At 40.6% G+C, this 17,824-nt stretch overlaps 1 protein-coding gene across 2 annotated transcripts in view; it reads left to right on the forward strand.

The window, feature by feature from the left end:
* The window catches only part of DNAH8 (dynein axonemal heavy chain 8), a 288,139-nt gene that overhangs the window by 221,660 nt on the left and 48,655 nt on the right, over positions 1 to 17,824 (forward strand). For both annotated transcript variants that reach the window (XM_040982961.1, XM_040982963.1), the window contains exons 79-81: positions 5,966 to 6,039; positions 8,766 to 8,918; positions 9,291 to 9,446. In XM_040982961.1, the coding sequence (XP_040838895.1) occupies positions 5,966 to 6,039; positions 8,766 to 8,918; positions 9,291 to 9,446 (383 nt within the window). The remainder of the gene's footprint in view (positions 1 to 5,965; positions 6,040 to 8,765; positions 8,919 to 9,290; positions 9,447 to 17,824) is intronic.

The raw sequence follows: 17,824 nt of genomic DNA on the forward strand, positions 1-17,824 counted from the left end.
TAAATTACACTATGGGATTAATATCAGTATATAAGAAGATTAACGTTTCAAGTCAGTGAAGGAAAAATAGATTAGTCAACAACGTTGAGATGCAGGTTAACCTGAAAGAAAATCTCAGAGTTGACCTCACATTAAACTCAAAACTAACTCCTGGCTTGGTTGAGGTATTAAGTGCTTTAAATTAAGCTATAAAGAAGAAAAAGAACGTATTGGACTAGCTACATTCTGTTGAATGGCTGATTTTTTACAAAGTCTATGTCAGGGACTAAACACAGAGGGACAATATAGATAATATGAGTGGATGAAGTTTTAAGACATCTGTGTGTCAAAAGCAGCATAAATAAAATAAAACCACAGAGATTGGCATGTACGTTGGAAATTACAGTGTTGCCCTTCGGGGAGACACATATAGTGCTTTTTAATGTAAACTGAATTTTTACAGTTTGTATGCTTTGTTCAAGCTCTTCTATGTGTTGTAAATTCCTCCTGAGAGGAACATTAAGAAGTATAGATGAAGATTTCTGTAAAATGCAGTCCTATTCTTAATACTGAAAAATTGGAATGATCAAGTTTCTGAAAGAATAGCAGCAGCCTGAGTCAGGGTGCCTCTGCAGGGTGGAACGCTGTACTGCTAGTAAAAAGTGCCTTCCACGGCCCAGCACAGTAGCCTAGTGGCTAAATCCTCACTTTGCGTGCACTGGGATCCCATATGGGCACTGGTCTGTATCCCAGCTGCTCTACTTCCCATCCAGCTTCCCGCCTGTGACCTGAGAAGGCTGTAGAGGACAGCCCAAAAGCCTTGGGATTCTGCACCCTAGTGGGAGACACAGAAGAAGCTCCTGCATCCTGGCTTCAGATTGGCTCAGCTCTGGCCATTGCGACTCCTTGGGGAGTGAACTCGCAGACGGAGGTTCTTTCTCTCTGTCTCTCCTTTTCTCTCTGTAGATCTGACTTTCCAACAAAAAATAAATAAATCTTTTAAAAATATTATCGATTAATAGCTTTTTAAAAAGTGCTTTCCAGTAATATTTAATGGCAATAGAGTATTCACTGCTGAAAGGTAGAGACACAAAATAGCAATATCTATCTGGATAGTCTTTAATATGGATAGTTCTGCCTTCTTGCTGTGTCCCAATGTAGTGGGAGAAGCAAGGCTCTCTTTCAGGCCTTTAATAAGAGCACTAATACCATTTATGAGGACCTGACTTAACACCATTACCTTGAGGATCATATTTCAACATAGGAATTGGGGAAAAACATAAACATTCAGTTCATTGCAAATGGAGAAAAAAAAACCCAATGAAACAAATCTAACACATTTTCATAATAAGCCTCTTCACAAATCAGAGATAAAGTGAGACTTCCTCTCCCTGATCAAAGGTGTATACAAAAACCTCAAGGTAGTGCTTAATGATAAAAATCTGCATGTTCTCCCCTAAAGATCAAGAGTGAGACAAGGGTTTGTGGTCCTATCACTTCTATTCAGCATGATGTTGGAGGTCCTAGGCAAGGCAGACAGAAGAGAAAAAATAACAGCATGTGCATATAAAGAAGGAAAAAGTCAGACTTTGTTTGCTGGTGACATGATTTTGCATGTAGAAATTCTAAGAAGTCTATCAGAAATTATTAGATCTAATAAGCCAGCTCAGATTGCAGGAGATATTATCAATATTTTAAAATCCACTGTAGTTCTTCTATATACAAGCAAAAATAATTAAAAACAGTATTCTGAAAAAATTTAAAATAAATTTAAGAAAAGAAGTGCAAGAATTACACTTTGAAAATCACAAAATCAGACCTTAGTGAATGAAAAAAGTAAGACCTTACTAAATGAAAAGAATTCTCATTTTCATAGGTCACAAGACTTTACACTGGTAGGATGGTAGTGTTCTTCTAATTGATCAGTAGATTTTAGGCAATCCTTTTCAATATTCAAGCTGCATTTTTTGGTGGAAATTAAAACACTAAAAACTTGTAGGGTAATGCATGGGACCTAGAATAGCTAAAACAATCTTGAAAAGAATGAATTGAACTCACAATTCTCAATTTTAAGACTTACTACAAAGCTGCAGTAATCAAGGCAATTTGATACAGGTACAAGGACACACACACACATACACCTCAACAGAGTAGAATTTAGAGTCTAGAAATAAATCTTAACATGGAGTCAGTTGACTGTTAGCCAGGGTTCTAAGAACATTCAGTGTGGGAAAACATAATCTTTTCAATAAATGATGCTGGGAAAACTCATATCCTCTTGTAAAAAGAATGAAATTTGACCATTATATCGCTGTATAAACTAAAATTAACCCGAACTAAAACAGAGACATAAATGTAATAATTGAAACCACAAAATTCTTTTTTTTTAAACGCACAACGTTTACCTTCTTTTTTTTTTTATTATTTTTATTATTTTTCATTGGAAAGGCGGATATACAGAGAGGAGAGACAGAGAGGAAGATCTTCCGTCCGATGATTCACTCCCCAAGTGAGCGCAACGGGCCGATATTATGCCGATCCGAAGCCAGGAGCCTCTTCTGGGTCTCCCACGCGGGTGCAGGGTCCCAAAGCTTTGGGCTGTCCTCGACTGCTTTCCCAGGCCACAGGCAGGGAGCTGGAAGGGAAGCGGGGCTGCCGGGATAGAACCAGCGCCCATATGGGATCCCGGGCGTGCAAGGCGAGGACCTTTAACCACTTGCGCCACTGCGCCGGGCCCCACAAAATTCTTAATAGCAACTGTAAGAGTAAATCTTTGTGACATTAGACTAAGCAGTGGTTTTCTAGGTATGACACCAAAAACACAAGCAAGAAAAAAAAAAAAAAAAGAACTATAGTTCATCAAGATGCGAAACTTTCTTGCTTCAGTGGGCACCGTTATAGAACAACCTACAAAATGGCAGAAAATGTTTGGCATTATTATACATCTGGTAAGAGTCTAGTATCCAGAATCTGCTAAGGATTCTTACAACTCAATAATAAAGCATCAAATAACTCAACTTAAAAATGAACAAAGGATTTGAATACAAATTTATCCCAGCAAGGTGGTGCAGGTTGGTTCTTAGATGGTCACTGTGACTGTCCTCCAAAGACCCCTGTGTTAAAGGTTGGGCCCCGAAGTCTTGTGTTATTGATAATTACAATTAAGAGTAAGGAATTACTCCAATCATGGTATTTGAATTGGCTTGAGCCCTTAGGTTGCCATGATTAAATCCTGGTGGCTTTATGAAACCATATAATCGCAGAGAGATGAGCACACCCCGTCTCTTGTCTTGAGATGTTTTGTGTCACTTCAGGACTCTGCCAGCAAGAAAGCCATCATTAGTTTCTGATCCAGTAGGGCCTGGTTAATCTTGGACTGTGAGACTTCAGAATCATGAACCAAACTAAACGACCTTCCTTATAAAGGTATGTTACCCCAGATAGTTCATTATAGTGATCAAAAGGTGACTATGGCAGTATATGGAGAGCCAGTGGGAATATGAAAAGATATGCAGCCTGGTTAGTCATTAGGGAAATAAAAATCAAAGTTGTAATGAAATACTACTTCACTCTCATTAAGATGACAGTAATCAAAGAGGGACATTAGTAAGTGTTGATAAAGATGTGGAAAAAATAGAACCTTCATTCATTGCTGCTGGGAATATAATGTAACTATTTTGTAAAATAGTCTGTATCAACAATAGTCTGTACTCACAAAAGTTGAAAACATACATCCTTACAAAAATTTGTACATAAATGTTCATTGAAGTGTTATTCACACCAATAAGTATAGAAGAATCCAAAAATATCTATTGAGCAAAATATCTACAGATAAAAATGTGGCATAGACATATAATGGACTCAGCCCTCATCCATTAAAAAAAAAAGTAAAAAGTTGTGCCTCAAAACATGCTAGCTGAAAGAAGGTATATACAAAAGGCCACAAGTTGTATGATTCCATTTATACTCAATATTTTTAGAATAGAAACAGGAGGTAAATTGGAATTTGTTAGGAAAGGCTGGTTGGTGCAGAATGATTGATAATAGTACAAAGCAGCTTTTTGGTTTGATGATATGATATGGAATTTTATAGTAGTCATGGTTACACAACTCTGTGAATATATTCAAAACAGTTGAATTATACACCCTAAAACAGTGAATTACAACTACATGAATTCTCTTTCAGTTTAAAAGACTTAAGAAAAAAATATGTTGAGCCCCTATTGAGCATGGTGCACTATTTAGGCCCTGCATAAGTCCCTTGTCTAGTGAAATTGACATTCATTTATGGTGCAAAAATGTGCAGTAATTGACTTTTTAAATGAGTATATACTATGCCAAGAAAAAAATACCTCAATAGGAAGAAGTAAGGTGGTAAAGGGTAGAGTGATGGAACCGGTGTGCTGTTTTAGTTAGGATGGTCAGGGAAGGCCCTGAGTCAAGGTGAGAGAGACTTGGGATGTAAAGTGAGTGAGCCCATGAAGCTCTCAAGAAAAAGGTGGAGGCCACAGCAATGAGGCTTGCATGTCTGGGCAGGCCAGTGTGGCTGGAGAAAAGTGGAATGTATGAGTCGGTCAGAGTTCTCCTTTTATTTTGTGAGTTGGTCCTTTTATCTTGTGAGTCTGATTCTCTGTAGGAGCTGAAAAGCTTCACAGCGGGTCTTTGGTGGGACAATCCACATTTGCTCAGTAACCCTTGGGGTACTGCAATTCCTGATCCTCCAAGTAGTGCTCTTCCGTAGTCATCAGGCAATCTCTGTTGTTTTTCCCTATAGCCCCAAGTCCACAGTTCATTGCTAAAGTTGCACCTTGCAGACCCCTGCACAGTTATCTGGCTATGAACCACACGATGCCGTTTACGTGGTGTGTCCTGAGATGCTTCCTTCCCCCTTCTAGTTCCTTGTATTCTCTCTCAGTGATTCGCAAAGCCATGCACTGGTTCATGTTTTGCTCCCTTCTCTAGGTAGAGCTTATGCCTCTAAAACTCAAGAAAACTCCAGGGTCACAAAGCCTTGCTTCGCAGTGATTTTCCAATAACAGTTTCCCAAGTGTGATTCTCAGAATTTTTCAGTCTAGTGCATTCACATAGCAGGGCACAAATGCTGTTCCATGTCTAGGATGTCTGTTCCTAAACGGCGTGTTCTCCCCTGAATTGTGACACTTGACCTGAACTGGTCTCCACTTTCTCTTTACATTCAGTTCTAAATGGTGATGTAAGTGGAGTAGCTGCTAAAATCTAGCTCAGACAGCTGAGCTGACTCGAATGCCATCTCAGAAAAATGGACAAGCATGCAAACAAAACCCAAACACACAGAAAACACTGCATGCCCAGTGTCTAACAGGAATAAACAGAAAAGTAAGTCTTTACTAAATCATCTGCTAAATTTAACACAAAGGGAAATTTCCTGCCAAATCAATAGCAGAAACCACATTTGTTCTAAAGAGAAGAGGACTTTTAAAAATTTGTGGGAAAACAGAATTTTTAAGAATGAATTTGTTTTGATGTAAAGAAAATTTGAAATCCATGCACATGAGAGGTCTTCATGTAGTTCATGTAAAAGGCTGATTTTTTTTTTAAAGTAGTTTTGGAAAAAAAACTGCATGGACTTCCATTTTTTGTGCAACAAAACAAGCTTTTCCATTTTCTGTGAACTTTCCAAAGTACCATTGTACTAATGAAAGTATTATAACTGTGTCTCCAGTTACAGTCTTGCGCCTTCTTATGATCAAAGAGTATGAAATTCAATAAAAACCCAACCATGTGCCTTTTGTACCCTCTCCTTGCCCTCCCACCTTTCCAGGTAATATTCCTCCAATTCCCTGGTCCAAGTATTTTTCTGATCAAGGTCGGGTCTGTTTAAATAGTAAAATATTTTTCTTGGAAGCAACAGAGTGAGGGTGACTATCACCATTGAGAAATGAGTTTTCATCCCAATCCTTATATAAAAGTTACATTTGGTCATCATGAACCCTTTCCCCTCTTACAGAATGTAGAACTATCTCAATGGGGCAAGGACAAGAAGTACATGCTCGAAAGCTGATTCAGATGTCAATGCAGCAGGTAGGTACCAAAAGACAACAACTCCTGTGGCAGCATTGCCACTGTTATCCTTCCTGTCCAGCGGGTCTACCCAGGGACAGCACAGCGATGAATGGGCAAAGCATTCTTCCCGAGATCCTCAGTACTTACATGTGTTTGTAGTCAAGTTCTGATGACCTGCATCCTCGGGAGCATTTTCATTACTGTAACAGAACTCCTGAGGCGGCTGTCTAATAGAGCCCCACATTTCAGAGCTTCAGGGTCCTAACAGCACGGTACAGTCTGTGGTAATGACCCAATGGAGTAGGATGAGATGTTGGTGGATAAGGAGCATACAGTGAGCGAGGATGCAGAGAGAGAGAAGGAGTAAGAACTATCTTCCAAGGGCATGTTCTCCATGACCTGAGGACCACTTCCTGGGCCCCACTTCCTGAAGACTCCACCACTTAAGGCACCAAGCCTTTACTCTGCCGGTCTTTGGGTATGTGGAACATTTCAGTCCACAGCACCTGAGAATTCTAAACTTAAACAAGGTTCGTCTTGATGTCTCCATGGAAAAGACATATATCATTTGCATAGTGCATATGCTCTGTTTTATTTTCAGTTTTTAAATTGTAATTTAGAAGACACATCTTCTGGTTTGTAAAGATGCCGTTCTAGCTGTCGTGAAGTTTCATGATCAGTCTTAATAGATAGTACTTAAGAAGTGACAGACTAAAACAGTTAAGTTTCAATTTTTGGTTAAAGGTGGGTTTTCATTTTCGTTAATGGAAATTTCCAGGCCAATCAGAACTATTTGAGGACGTTATGTTTAAATATTGATAGTGCTTTTTATTGAAAATTGCAAGCTGAGTGGAATGTTGGGGAAATATTTTCCATCACACCTAGTAAATACACAGGACATTAATTTTATAGAAATGCTCTGTATGGCCATTCCAGCTGTAAGACGAAATTGCACCATTAATAAAAATAAAATAAGATCTTGGTTTATTTTTAAGCTTTTGATCTTATAATGTCCAAAGCAACTTTGGTGTGGCATTTCCCTGGGAATTAATGATCAGAGAGGGTTAATGGGCTAAAACTCTGCTTGGGTCATCAAATTTTCAAGCTAGTCATTAATTCTCAAAAGCCCTAAGCCTTAGTCTTTATCGCTTAATTAAATTCAATAATATATTATATTTAATTTATAGATATCAAAGCAATTATATATAATTATTTTTTACTTGGATCAAATGTTTCACTCTATTGAGTAGTTTGGCACTTTACTTTCATACTTAAATAATTTTTAAAATTTCAATGAGTGATAAACTTTTTAATTGAAATACTGCATTCACTCTAACCCTTTCTGGGATACTAGTTTTTATAGTTTTCATGTTTTGTTTCTCAAGGTGGGAGAAATAGTAATAATAATAGCATTATTGGGGGAGGAAAAAAGAACAGGTGCAACCACATTGCCACCTGGAGGAGGACTAGATTTAGGACAAAGCTGATATCGTGGCTTTCAGAGTGAGGAACCAGAGGCAGGTCTTAAGTCTTCCCTTGGGATGCCAGCATCCCATATTTTAGTGTTTGGGATCAAGTACCACCTCTGTTTCTGACCCAACTTCATGCTAACGCACATCCTGGGAGGCAGGTGGAGACAGCTTCAGTACTCGGGTCCCTGCCACCAATGTGGGAGTTCCAGAGGGGGTTTCTAACGCCCAGCTTCAGCCTGGCCTTCACTCTGGACATTGAGAAAGAAGATTTTTCTTTTTCTGCTTTTGTTCTTTTCAAACACATGTTAAGGAACTTTACAGTGAGCCATTTCCTAGAATGGACTATAAGCAAGCAGGCCGAGCCGGGAACATGGTCTGTGTCTGCAAGGGACAGAGTGGACAGAGAGGAGACCACCGTGCAGACCCTAAAGGAGATGCCTGGGAAACCAGAAAGCGACAAGTCTGTGTCAATAGGATGTGATCTCACACTGAATCCCATTCTCCTCTGGACCTCATGGTTTCACAGGGCAACGCATCCCCTTTGCTGATGAGAGCTGTGTTTCTCTTGCCGTTGACATTGTGCCTTAGCATTTATTTATTGTACTCCACATGTTCTAGTTTGCTGTACCTGATTAGTTTCTAACAGGGTATAAATGTGTTTTCTGATTCAGAGACTGTGTCTTCAGAGCAGTGGGGGCTCTGTGACATTAGTAAAATTACTTCTGTGAAATGATTCTTTAGATAGTACTTAACAAATCTCGTGACTTCAGGAATGTGTGGCGAATGTGATGTCCAAGAAGATTGAGTGTTATGGTAGCAGATCTTCCCGAGTGCATTGCTGCCAACTCTCCTGACAGAATGTGTCTCTTCCTTTGTCACTATGTGTCACTGTTAATCAGTGTTCTTGGTTTAGGATGAGTCAGTTCCAATTCACCTTAGGCAGATGAACTTAAGTTATCATTTCCGCCATTAGATGGTGCACATACTGTACTTACTTGAGTTGTCTTCAGATTTTGATTTCTGCTCCTTTCTGAGCCTAAGGTGGCAGAATACAGTCATTTTGAGCTCACTCGATTCCAAGTAACCAGCTTGTACAATAACAGAGGAAAGGATTGTATTGACATTTAACAGTTTTAAACATAATGTGCTCAAAGCAGTATTTACTTACTCTGACCGAATGTGTTTTTTTTTAAATGTATGCATTTTGTTTTATTGAAATCATAGGAGAGAAAAGGTTGTAAGAAATAAACATGAACTCATTTTTGGATACAGGGAGGTTGGGTATTGCTGCAAAATTGTCATCTTGGCCTGGAATTCATGGAAGAATTACTGGAGACGTTAATCACCACCGAAGCCAATGATGATACTTTCCGAGTGTGGATAACTACTGAGCCTCATGACCGATTTCCAATCACATTGCTACAGGTTTGTTCATATGAGGTAGCCGTCTTTTCATTGAGAGTCACAGGAGTAAAGATGGTATAATTGGCATTATTAGAAGATGGATGCACACCAGGGCATTTTGATCCTGTAGAGACTGAATGGTAAAAGCTCACCGTGGTGTCATCACTTCAGTCGTCAAGGGTATCTGAATATAGACAGCATTTCTAAGGAACAGTTCCAAGACCGTGAACTAATTTACGGAGTTCCAGCCTTGATCAATGAAATTAGTTTGTGCAGCGTTGAATTCCAGTCCACATTTTATGTGCCGTGAGCATATTGCTATTGATGCAGTATAATTTGTATTTCATTTTTTGCAGTAATTTATAGAAACAAATAACTGTTTCTCTGTGGCAGACATCTCTCAAATTCACCAACGAGCCGCCCCAAGGAGTACGTGCAGGCTTGAAAAGAACATTTGCTGGCATTAATCAAGACCTCCTGGACATCAGTAACTTACCCATGTGGAAGCCAATGCTTTACACGGTTGCGTTTTTACACTCCACCGTACAGGTAACTTTGGAGTGCAATCTTCATTACAGTCTCTGGTGACACACTCTGGCCCCCAGGGAGAGGCCTGCAATGATGGTGCTGTCTGCTGCCATGCTTGGCCCCCTTATCCTGTTTGATTTGCCTTATTATCTGCCAATATAATGTACTTGGAAAAAGTTTGTGAATGGGGGTTGGTGTGGTGGCATATAGGGTTAAGCCACTACCTGCAAAGCAAAGCATCCCATACAGGCACTGGTTCCTGTTCTGGCTGTTGTGCTTGCAATCCCGTTCTCTGCTAATGGACCTGGGAAGAACAGCAGAAGATAACCCAGGTGCTTGGGCCCCTACCATCCACATAGGAAAAGTGCATGAAGCTCCTGACTTCAGCTGTGACCTGGCCCAGCCCTAACTGCCATTGTGAACCAGCAGATGAAAGATCTCAATAAAGCAAAACAAAACAAAAACCCTAAAGGTCGTGGATGATAAGATAGAACTAAAAGATAAATTTAAGTTTATTTTGGAACAAAGCATTTTGAAATCTGTGCATAGTTTGTTCATCATATATATCTTTTGTACACTTTTCCTAGACCCTGTGTATTTGGAGATTTTTTTTTTGTACCATAATAAACTCTCTTTTTTGAAAGCTGGATAAACAGAGTCACAGACAGAGAGAACTGCTGTAGCCGGTTTACTCTCCCCTGATGCCCACGGCAGTCCTGGCATGGGTCAGGTGGAAGCCAGAAACCAGGGGTTCCATCAGGTGTCCCACAAGGATAGCAGACAGGAATCCAACTATGTCATCTATCACTTTCTGCCTCCCAAGGTGGGCTTTCACAGGAAATTGGGATTAGGAGTGAGAGCTGCTATCAACCCTAGGTACCTGGATATAGGCTACATCCCAGCTGGCGGCTTACCCACTGAATCAAACACAGCTTTTACTCTGTTTTCTATGAACTTTCTGAAGTTCCCTCATGCACCTGTTTATATATTTCGTGTGCTCCTGTCCCCACTCCCTCCCTCACCCCTGGCCATGAGGTTAGAAAAATCTTCGAGGACAAAGACAGACTTCTATCTGCTGCATCTCCTTCTGCTATGGTAGCACATGGGATATTATCAGAGGTCAGTAAGTAGTTATAAGATGAAAAGCTGACTCTTCAGATAACACGTGGGACTGGAAAGTGCCTGTTTTATGTGTACCTTCTCATGTAATACTCACAAGGCAGGATTATCATCACCTAAAAACCAGGAAGTAGGGACTCAAAGAGGCTAAGTACACTTGGTAGGTGGCAGGATCTGAGACTTCCTGGCTCTGATTTATGTCTATTTTGATCCCATTTATTACCTGGTAGTGAAAGTGGTGGTAGAGGAGGAGGGGCAGCATCAATGCTCTGTCTTTCTCAAGTTGTTTGCTGTTAGCTCTTACAAGAATATATATATTCTTACTGCCATATATATCTACATATATATGGCAGTTTAATAATTCTGTGGTTACCAGGCAACTGGCCTATGGGGTTTTAAACAATTTTGTAATGGTATTTTGTTCTGGATTTGAATTGTTCACTGTTTGAAAGCTGTATGACTTTAATCTATTTGATCTACTCTCTGATTTCACAGAGGGGTGAGAGGCTCCTTGAACCCCCTTCCACATTTCTTCTTCCTCTGTGGCTTTTCTCTACTGGCTTTTCCCATGGACATGCAAAACTTGCCCTCATTGCTCCCTGTCTGTCAAAGAATGGAGAATTTAATACGCACCCCAGAAAAACACCAGACATACTCACCCGCGAGCTGTCTCCTTTCCAGTTCTGTGCTGTCCAACAGAGTGGACTAGGGCATTGTCTGTCTCCCAACCCCAAGAGAGGGGAAATCCAGCTGAGTGTGTGGTTGGTGGCTATTCTCACCAAGTTCCACCGTAGCCTCTGGATTGTAAATTACAGCTTTCAAGTCAACTGAAACCAATTTCATACATTCTTATCTGGAAATTGCTCGCTTTGTTAGACCTTATCACACCCTAATACAAATATTGCTTTAGCTCTGTTATTTAACTCCCCATTCACAAATAATGTAATTCATGATTCTATTTCCAGTAGTGATGATTCAACTCTTCCACCAAGCTTATCGTGGAGCGATGACTGGGGGTATTTTCCATATGGTCAGTGCAGTGACCTGTGTCCTTAGTGGTTATTGTATAAATGCTAAGCAGGAGAGCAACAGGACCATGAGTCAGTCATAGGACCAGGATATACTTGTGCTTTGCCCATTATGTGTTTAGGTTAAAAGAGAAGAAAATACACCTCCAACCATTAGCGCTGTGAAGCTGACATTGGAGTGTACATGTAAAAAAAAAAAAAAAAAAAGAAGAAAGCTGAACATCTCTTAAATTTCATAAGATTAAAATGTGTGCCCAAAAGAGAACTTCACTAAGGATCAGAAAGGAGAGCCTGGACTTGGCTGTGGAGCATCCAGTGCTGGGACTATAAAAGGAATATAGGTACTGCAAGCCTGTTTCCCAGAAGCTAACTGTGATATTGCCTAAATGTCTTCTCTTCCTTGTATCCTAAAATTTCCATCATCTTAAATTTTGTAGCAATCCATGTATAATAAGAAACCAGTAATGGAGAGCTATCCTGAGTTTTAACAGATTCTAAAACAAAGAAATTTTAAGAGTTACCAAAGGGGTAATCAAACTAAAATCAACAGCACCAAGAAGACTCCAGAAAGTTTGTTGCTGGAGCTATGGCTCAGCCTCTGAGAACTGGACATTGTGAGAGTTCTACCCCTCCCCTAGTCTGTAAGTGCTAGGCCATAATTTGTAAAATGAGGTTAGGAATATTTGATTGGCTCATAGGACCATTGTGGAAGTAAACAGGGTCACAGAGCCCGTTAAGAGGAGTCTTTGTTGTGCAGTGTTGATGTGTAAACATTTTTGTTAATATCATCAGTTACTTTCAGGACACATGATTCTCTCACTGAATTCCCATTCAAGTATGTTTTCAATCCAGTGCCAAACCCTCTGGTAGACACTGAGGATTTTCAGATTAATAATAATAGGACCCTATTTCTATAAAGTTCTTAGAATCAAAGGGAGCAAGTAGTCAAAATGTCTGAGTCTTTTCCTTGGTTCAGAGAGAGCCTGCTTAAGAGAAAAGTTCAGAATTCTTCAGGGCCTTGCCATCCCAGGTCAGCATTGTCAGTATCACATAGGAGCTTGGAATAGGTGAGTCTTCGGCACCAGCCCAGGTCTAGGCTTATGGAATTGGCATGTGCACACTGTAATCAGAAGCCCGGGGATCCGTGAGAGCAGGACAGTGTGAGATGCCGCTGCCCAGCAGGAAGGATGAGACAGACGGAGGGTGACTTAGCTCTCTTTGATCTCTCCAGTGTTGGGTAGAAGAGCCAGATATCTGACTCACTAATTGGTTGAGTCCTCCAAATTAATGTAGATATCCTGTGCTGTAGAAAAACACGACATACATACTTTCATCTTTGGCAAAGACTGAAAACTAGAACAGGGAATTGATTCTTACCAGAGCATCTGAAGCGTCAGAGCCTGGCAGGGTTTGTGCTGTCCTATATTAGAAAGCAGAGTCTACTAACATAACAGCTGCCCTCATCCATTGCACCTGCTCCCCAGCGCAATCTCTTTATTTCTAAAAAATTTTAATTAGTTTTTAACAGATCTAATAGATTAGTAGAGACAATTTTAAGAATATAATAATATTCCCTTCCTCCTTCCCTCTCTCCTTTCTTTTCTTTCTCAGTCATTTTTTAGTGTTTGACTTTCCATTTTAAACTTATAGTAAAAAGGCTTAGTACCTCACTGAACAAAACGTTTAACAAGTCAACAGCCAAAAGATCCTCATTTAGTGCGAGTACAGTGACCATAAACAATCATTGAATAGAAAAATGACCATTTCACCCATATATAGTAAATTTTAAAGTAATCACTGATTATTAAAACTGCAGTAGTATCACATTCTTAAACCACTGATTTGAGAAAGCATAAAACAAAACTTCACAAAACTACATTTGCACAAATGCTGACACACAGGTGTTTCTTTCTTCCTTTTTTTTTCTTTCTTTCCTTTTCCTTTTTTCATTCTCCTTCCTTTCTTTTTTGTCCTTCCTTCCTTCCTTCCTTCCTTCCTTCCTTCCTTCCTTCCTTCCTTCCTTCCTTCCTTCCTTCCTCCCTCCCTCCCTCCCTCCCTCCCTTCCTTTCTTCCTTTTTTCTTTCTAATATTAGCTCCCATATATAAAGTAGGACATGTGGTATTTGTCTTTCTGAATCAAGCTCATTTCACTCAGCATTATACACTCCAGTTGCATCTATTTTGCTGCAAATGATAGAATTTCATTCTTCCTATAGCTGAATAACATTCTATTATGTCTTTACACTACATTTTCTTTATCCATTCATCTAATCATGGACACCTTGGTTGATTCCAAGTTTTTGCTTCATGAATGGTCTTGCTATAAATGTGGTTCAGGTATGTCTGACACAATATGTTCACGTCTGTTGGTTATATATACTGGGTAGTGGGATTGCTGGATCATATGGCAAGTCTATGTCTAGTTTGTTTTTTTTTTTAAGAAATTCCTGCCATGGTAGTAGCACTAATTTACATCCTCACTGTAAATAAGTGTGTAAGTGTTCCCTTTTCTCTAAAACCTCACTGGCATTTGTTACTCTCTGTCTTTTGTGTTTGAGACATTGTAACAGGAATGCTGTGATATCTCCTTGTGGTTTTAGTTTGCATTTCCTAGATGGCTACTGACGTTGAGCACTTTTTCATATATTTGTTACCCAGTAAAAGAGAGGTGCCCTGGGTACTACCATCTGCTTGTTTGCTGTCCCCTGCCCTCTCCCCTTCACCCCTCATCCCCGTTCCTCTTCCCATCTCCTCCAGGAATTTACTGTTCATGCAGGATAGGTATTAACTACCCTGAGAGGGGAACTTCCTGCGGCAACAGCCTCTCTTTCTGCAGTCTGGTGATGTGCCCTTCCCACAAGAGCCTTTCATTTTCAGAATAAGGGCATCAATGGCATGTGCTGGGCTCAGTTTAACCACCTCTGATCAATATTACACACACACACACACACACACACACACACACACACTCTGTGTGTGTGTTCTCTACCTTGAAGATTCACTGTACCATTGAAGCTTTTATCTGTCATCAATATGATCCCTACACGATTTCCTGAGAACTCCAATGTGGCACCGTTCTGAATTTCAGCGCAAGCCCACATTTTACACGTTTGGAATTTTAATTTTGAACATTTCCGTCTCAAGCCTTGATCTTCTGAAACCCAATCATGACATTCGTAGTCTCCTGGCATCTCCCACAGAGAGTTGGAATAACAGTCTCTAGGTTTACTCTCTTCAGGCAGCACATTGGATCAACCAAACAGCATGTCTTAAGCAACTGTTATCAGCCAGTGCCTGGACCCCAGACCAGACCACTTAAGTCAGAATCTCTGCGAGGAGGAAAGTAGGGAGCTCAGTCTTTTAAAACCTTCCCAAAGGGTTATTGGAGGTCACTCTGACTGGGCTGCAGCTCTCAGTAGTGTGCATGGGGACCAAGTGTATGGTGGGCAGAGTTGAGCTGAGCTGTAGAACCTGTTGGTTTGCATAAGAGATGGCTCTGCAGATAGATCTGACCTAGCAATTGCAACTATCAGTGTGTGTATAGCTGATGGGAGTGACAGAATGTGCTGGAGCCCTTACTGACAGGCACACGCAGGAGTCAAGTCCAGGATCATTTCAGACGAGATTTCTTTGAGGATTCCCTCAACTGAACTGCTGGACTCAGAACTCCAACCATGGGGAGAGTGTCAGGACCTGTGATCTGACAGTGAAATGCATGTGTCTGAATGAGGCCTCCTCAGTTACTGAAGATGGTGCAGTAAGGCAGCGTACCCAGGTGCACATGGAGGATTTAGCAGTCCATTGGAGCCTGCGGAGGACATCTGGTACCATAGTAGAGGAAGGAGGAGGGGAAATAAATTGGGCAACTACCCGAGAACCTTGACAGTAAATTTCTGGGTGAAAGGAGGCTCTGGGGTGGACTGTGTCACCCCAGACCTTGGACCTTGGAAGGAGTTCCTCATCCTTGCATCTGCAAGACTGACAGCATTTCACAACTGTCAAAGCCACTTGAACAGAATCTTGGGTCATGCTCCACATTGGGGACCCTGGGATGATATCAGGTGGCAGTTCCCCAAGTCTGGGTACTGGAACGGTTGGGAGGCTGGGTGTGGCTTCACCCCTGTCTCTTTCTCCCCCCGGATGTAGGAAGAAGATGAGGAAGGTGTGGAAATAGTGCTCTTTATCTGCTTTCCCCTAGTCCTTGACCCTTCCCGCCCCAATCAACAAAAAATTAAAAAAAAAAAAAAAAAGAAAACCTTCCCAAATGCTCCAGTGTGCAAGGAAAATTGAGAATGATGGTCAACAGCCACAGTCCTTAGGGAGGACTTTGCTGCTGTTTTTGTACCTTTCTTCATGATTTAGAATTCCCTGTGATTGCAGTTTCACATCAAGTGCAGCATTTGAGACTTTTTAAAGTTTATGTACAGCCTGGTGAGCTGGTTGTTTTCTTTTTCTAAAGTCATTGATGGGGATCTCTAAGGACCTACTGCAGCAGGTACAATTTTGGCATTTTTGTCATGGCTCTTAAAAATAATCCATGTATAAGGGCCTGGCGTGTAGCCTAGCAGCTAAAGTCCTAGACTTGCATGCACCAGGATCCCATATAGGCACCAGTTAGTGTCTTGGCAGCTCCGTTTCCCTTCCAGCTCTCTGCTTGTGGCCTGGGAAAGCAGCCAAAGACGGCCCAAAGCTCTGGGACCCTGCACCCACTTGGGAGACCTGGAAGAGGCTCTGGCCTCCTGGCTTCGGATAGGCACAGTTCAAGCCATTGTGGTCACTTGGGGAATGAATCATCAGACAGAAGATCTTCCTCTCTGTATATCTGATTTCTAATAAAAATAAGTAAATCTTTTAAAAAAATAACCCACATATTAAATAAAAATGGTTATAGCACCAGTAACCAGGAGATTCTACCATTAGCGGCTTTTTGTTTTAAAAAGTGTTTGTTCCCCCTAACCTTTGTCTCTTCTTTCTCAAGTTTGAACCTTAAGATATAGAAAATTCTTGCTTTGGGGAGGAATTATTATAAAATTCTAATTTAAATGTCTTTACGTAACTAGCAATAACATGATGTGCTCATCCCTATAGCATTTCTTGGTAGTTCTGACTATCTTGGCTCATTATGTCTACCTGTTAATGTTTTCTTTTATTATCAAGCACTGATTATATTTCTCAATTTGTGTTATGAACAACAGATAAATAAATAAGGTATGATGCTCTGGAGAGAGCCTCTATTGGAGGCAGGCAGTTCAGTGCTTTGATCTTGAGCATGTAAGTGAACTGATTCTGCACTGACCTGTGAGAGCTGCTGAGGCAGGCTCTCGCATAAAATGGGAAATAGCGTTGACATCATTAAAACGAGAGTCCTAGTGAGCAGCTTTTCATCAGTGTCCGGAGGAGTTTTCCATACCTCACCAGTCGTTCTGTGATTTGTATATTCTCTGGAATAAAAAGAAGCAACTATATCCGTCGAATGAAATTGGGAGTAGACTGGTCCCCCTGATAGCATCACTCTCCACTTTGCCAATGTGTGAAAACTCTCTTCTGAGGAATGAAGTTTTAACGGCAAGTCTATTGATGTTGCAGCCCCAAAGCCCGTGAACCCCGAGTCCCTGCTGTTCAGCAGAGATCACCCTCTCCTGCAGTAGAATCTTCCATCTGCAGGGCTGTCTCAACAAACCACAGACAGTCAGTGTTCCTGCCTTTGCTCTTGGTCTTTGCCAAGCCTGGGAACCCTGCTCTCTTTTCAAAGAGTAGCTTCATTTTCATGCGGAACCAGACATCTCTGATTAAATGTCTTCCTCGGCCTTATCATTTACTAAAATTCGGCAATTAATTATATTCCTCATGACATTGTTCTTTTCTTGTCTCTAAGTTTTATTTTCTCAACTAGATGAAAACTCCTTGAAAATGTATCTGTTTCAACATTTTTCTGTTAAACTGCCTACAACTTGTCTCATGACTTCAGGAATACTAATTGGATTGGAGAAATTCAAATATTCCAAAGAAATCTAGCAGATTCTCTGCTTTTGAGCTTCCAAATGAGTTCACAGGTCTCGGTGACTTTAGTCTAACCTGATAGTATTTCAAAATGATAATTTGTGGGTTTTTTTCCCCCTATATTTTCATTTAGAGAGATCAGTGAAATGCCTTTGTTTGTTAAAGAAAAGATATCCACCAAAATTGTGTCTCTCTCCCTCTTTTTATTGTGGAGAGGGGAGAGGGAAGGTGTGTTAAGACGAGTCAAACATT

Source organism: Ochotona curzoniae, unplaced genomic scaffold (assembly GCF_017591425.1).
Source record: "Ochotona curzoniae isolate NIBS_2020 unplaced genomic scaffold, NIBS_Ocur_1.0 contig_3819, whole genome shotgun sequence".
NCBI lineage: Eukaryota > Metazoa > Chordata > Mammalia > Lagomorpha > Ochotonidae > Ochotona > Ochotona curzoniae.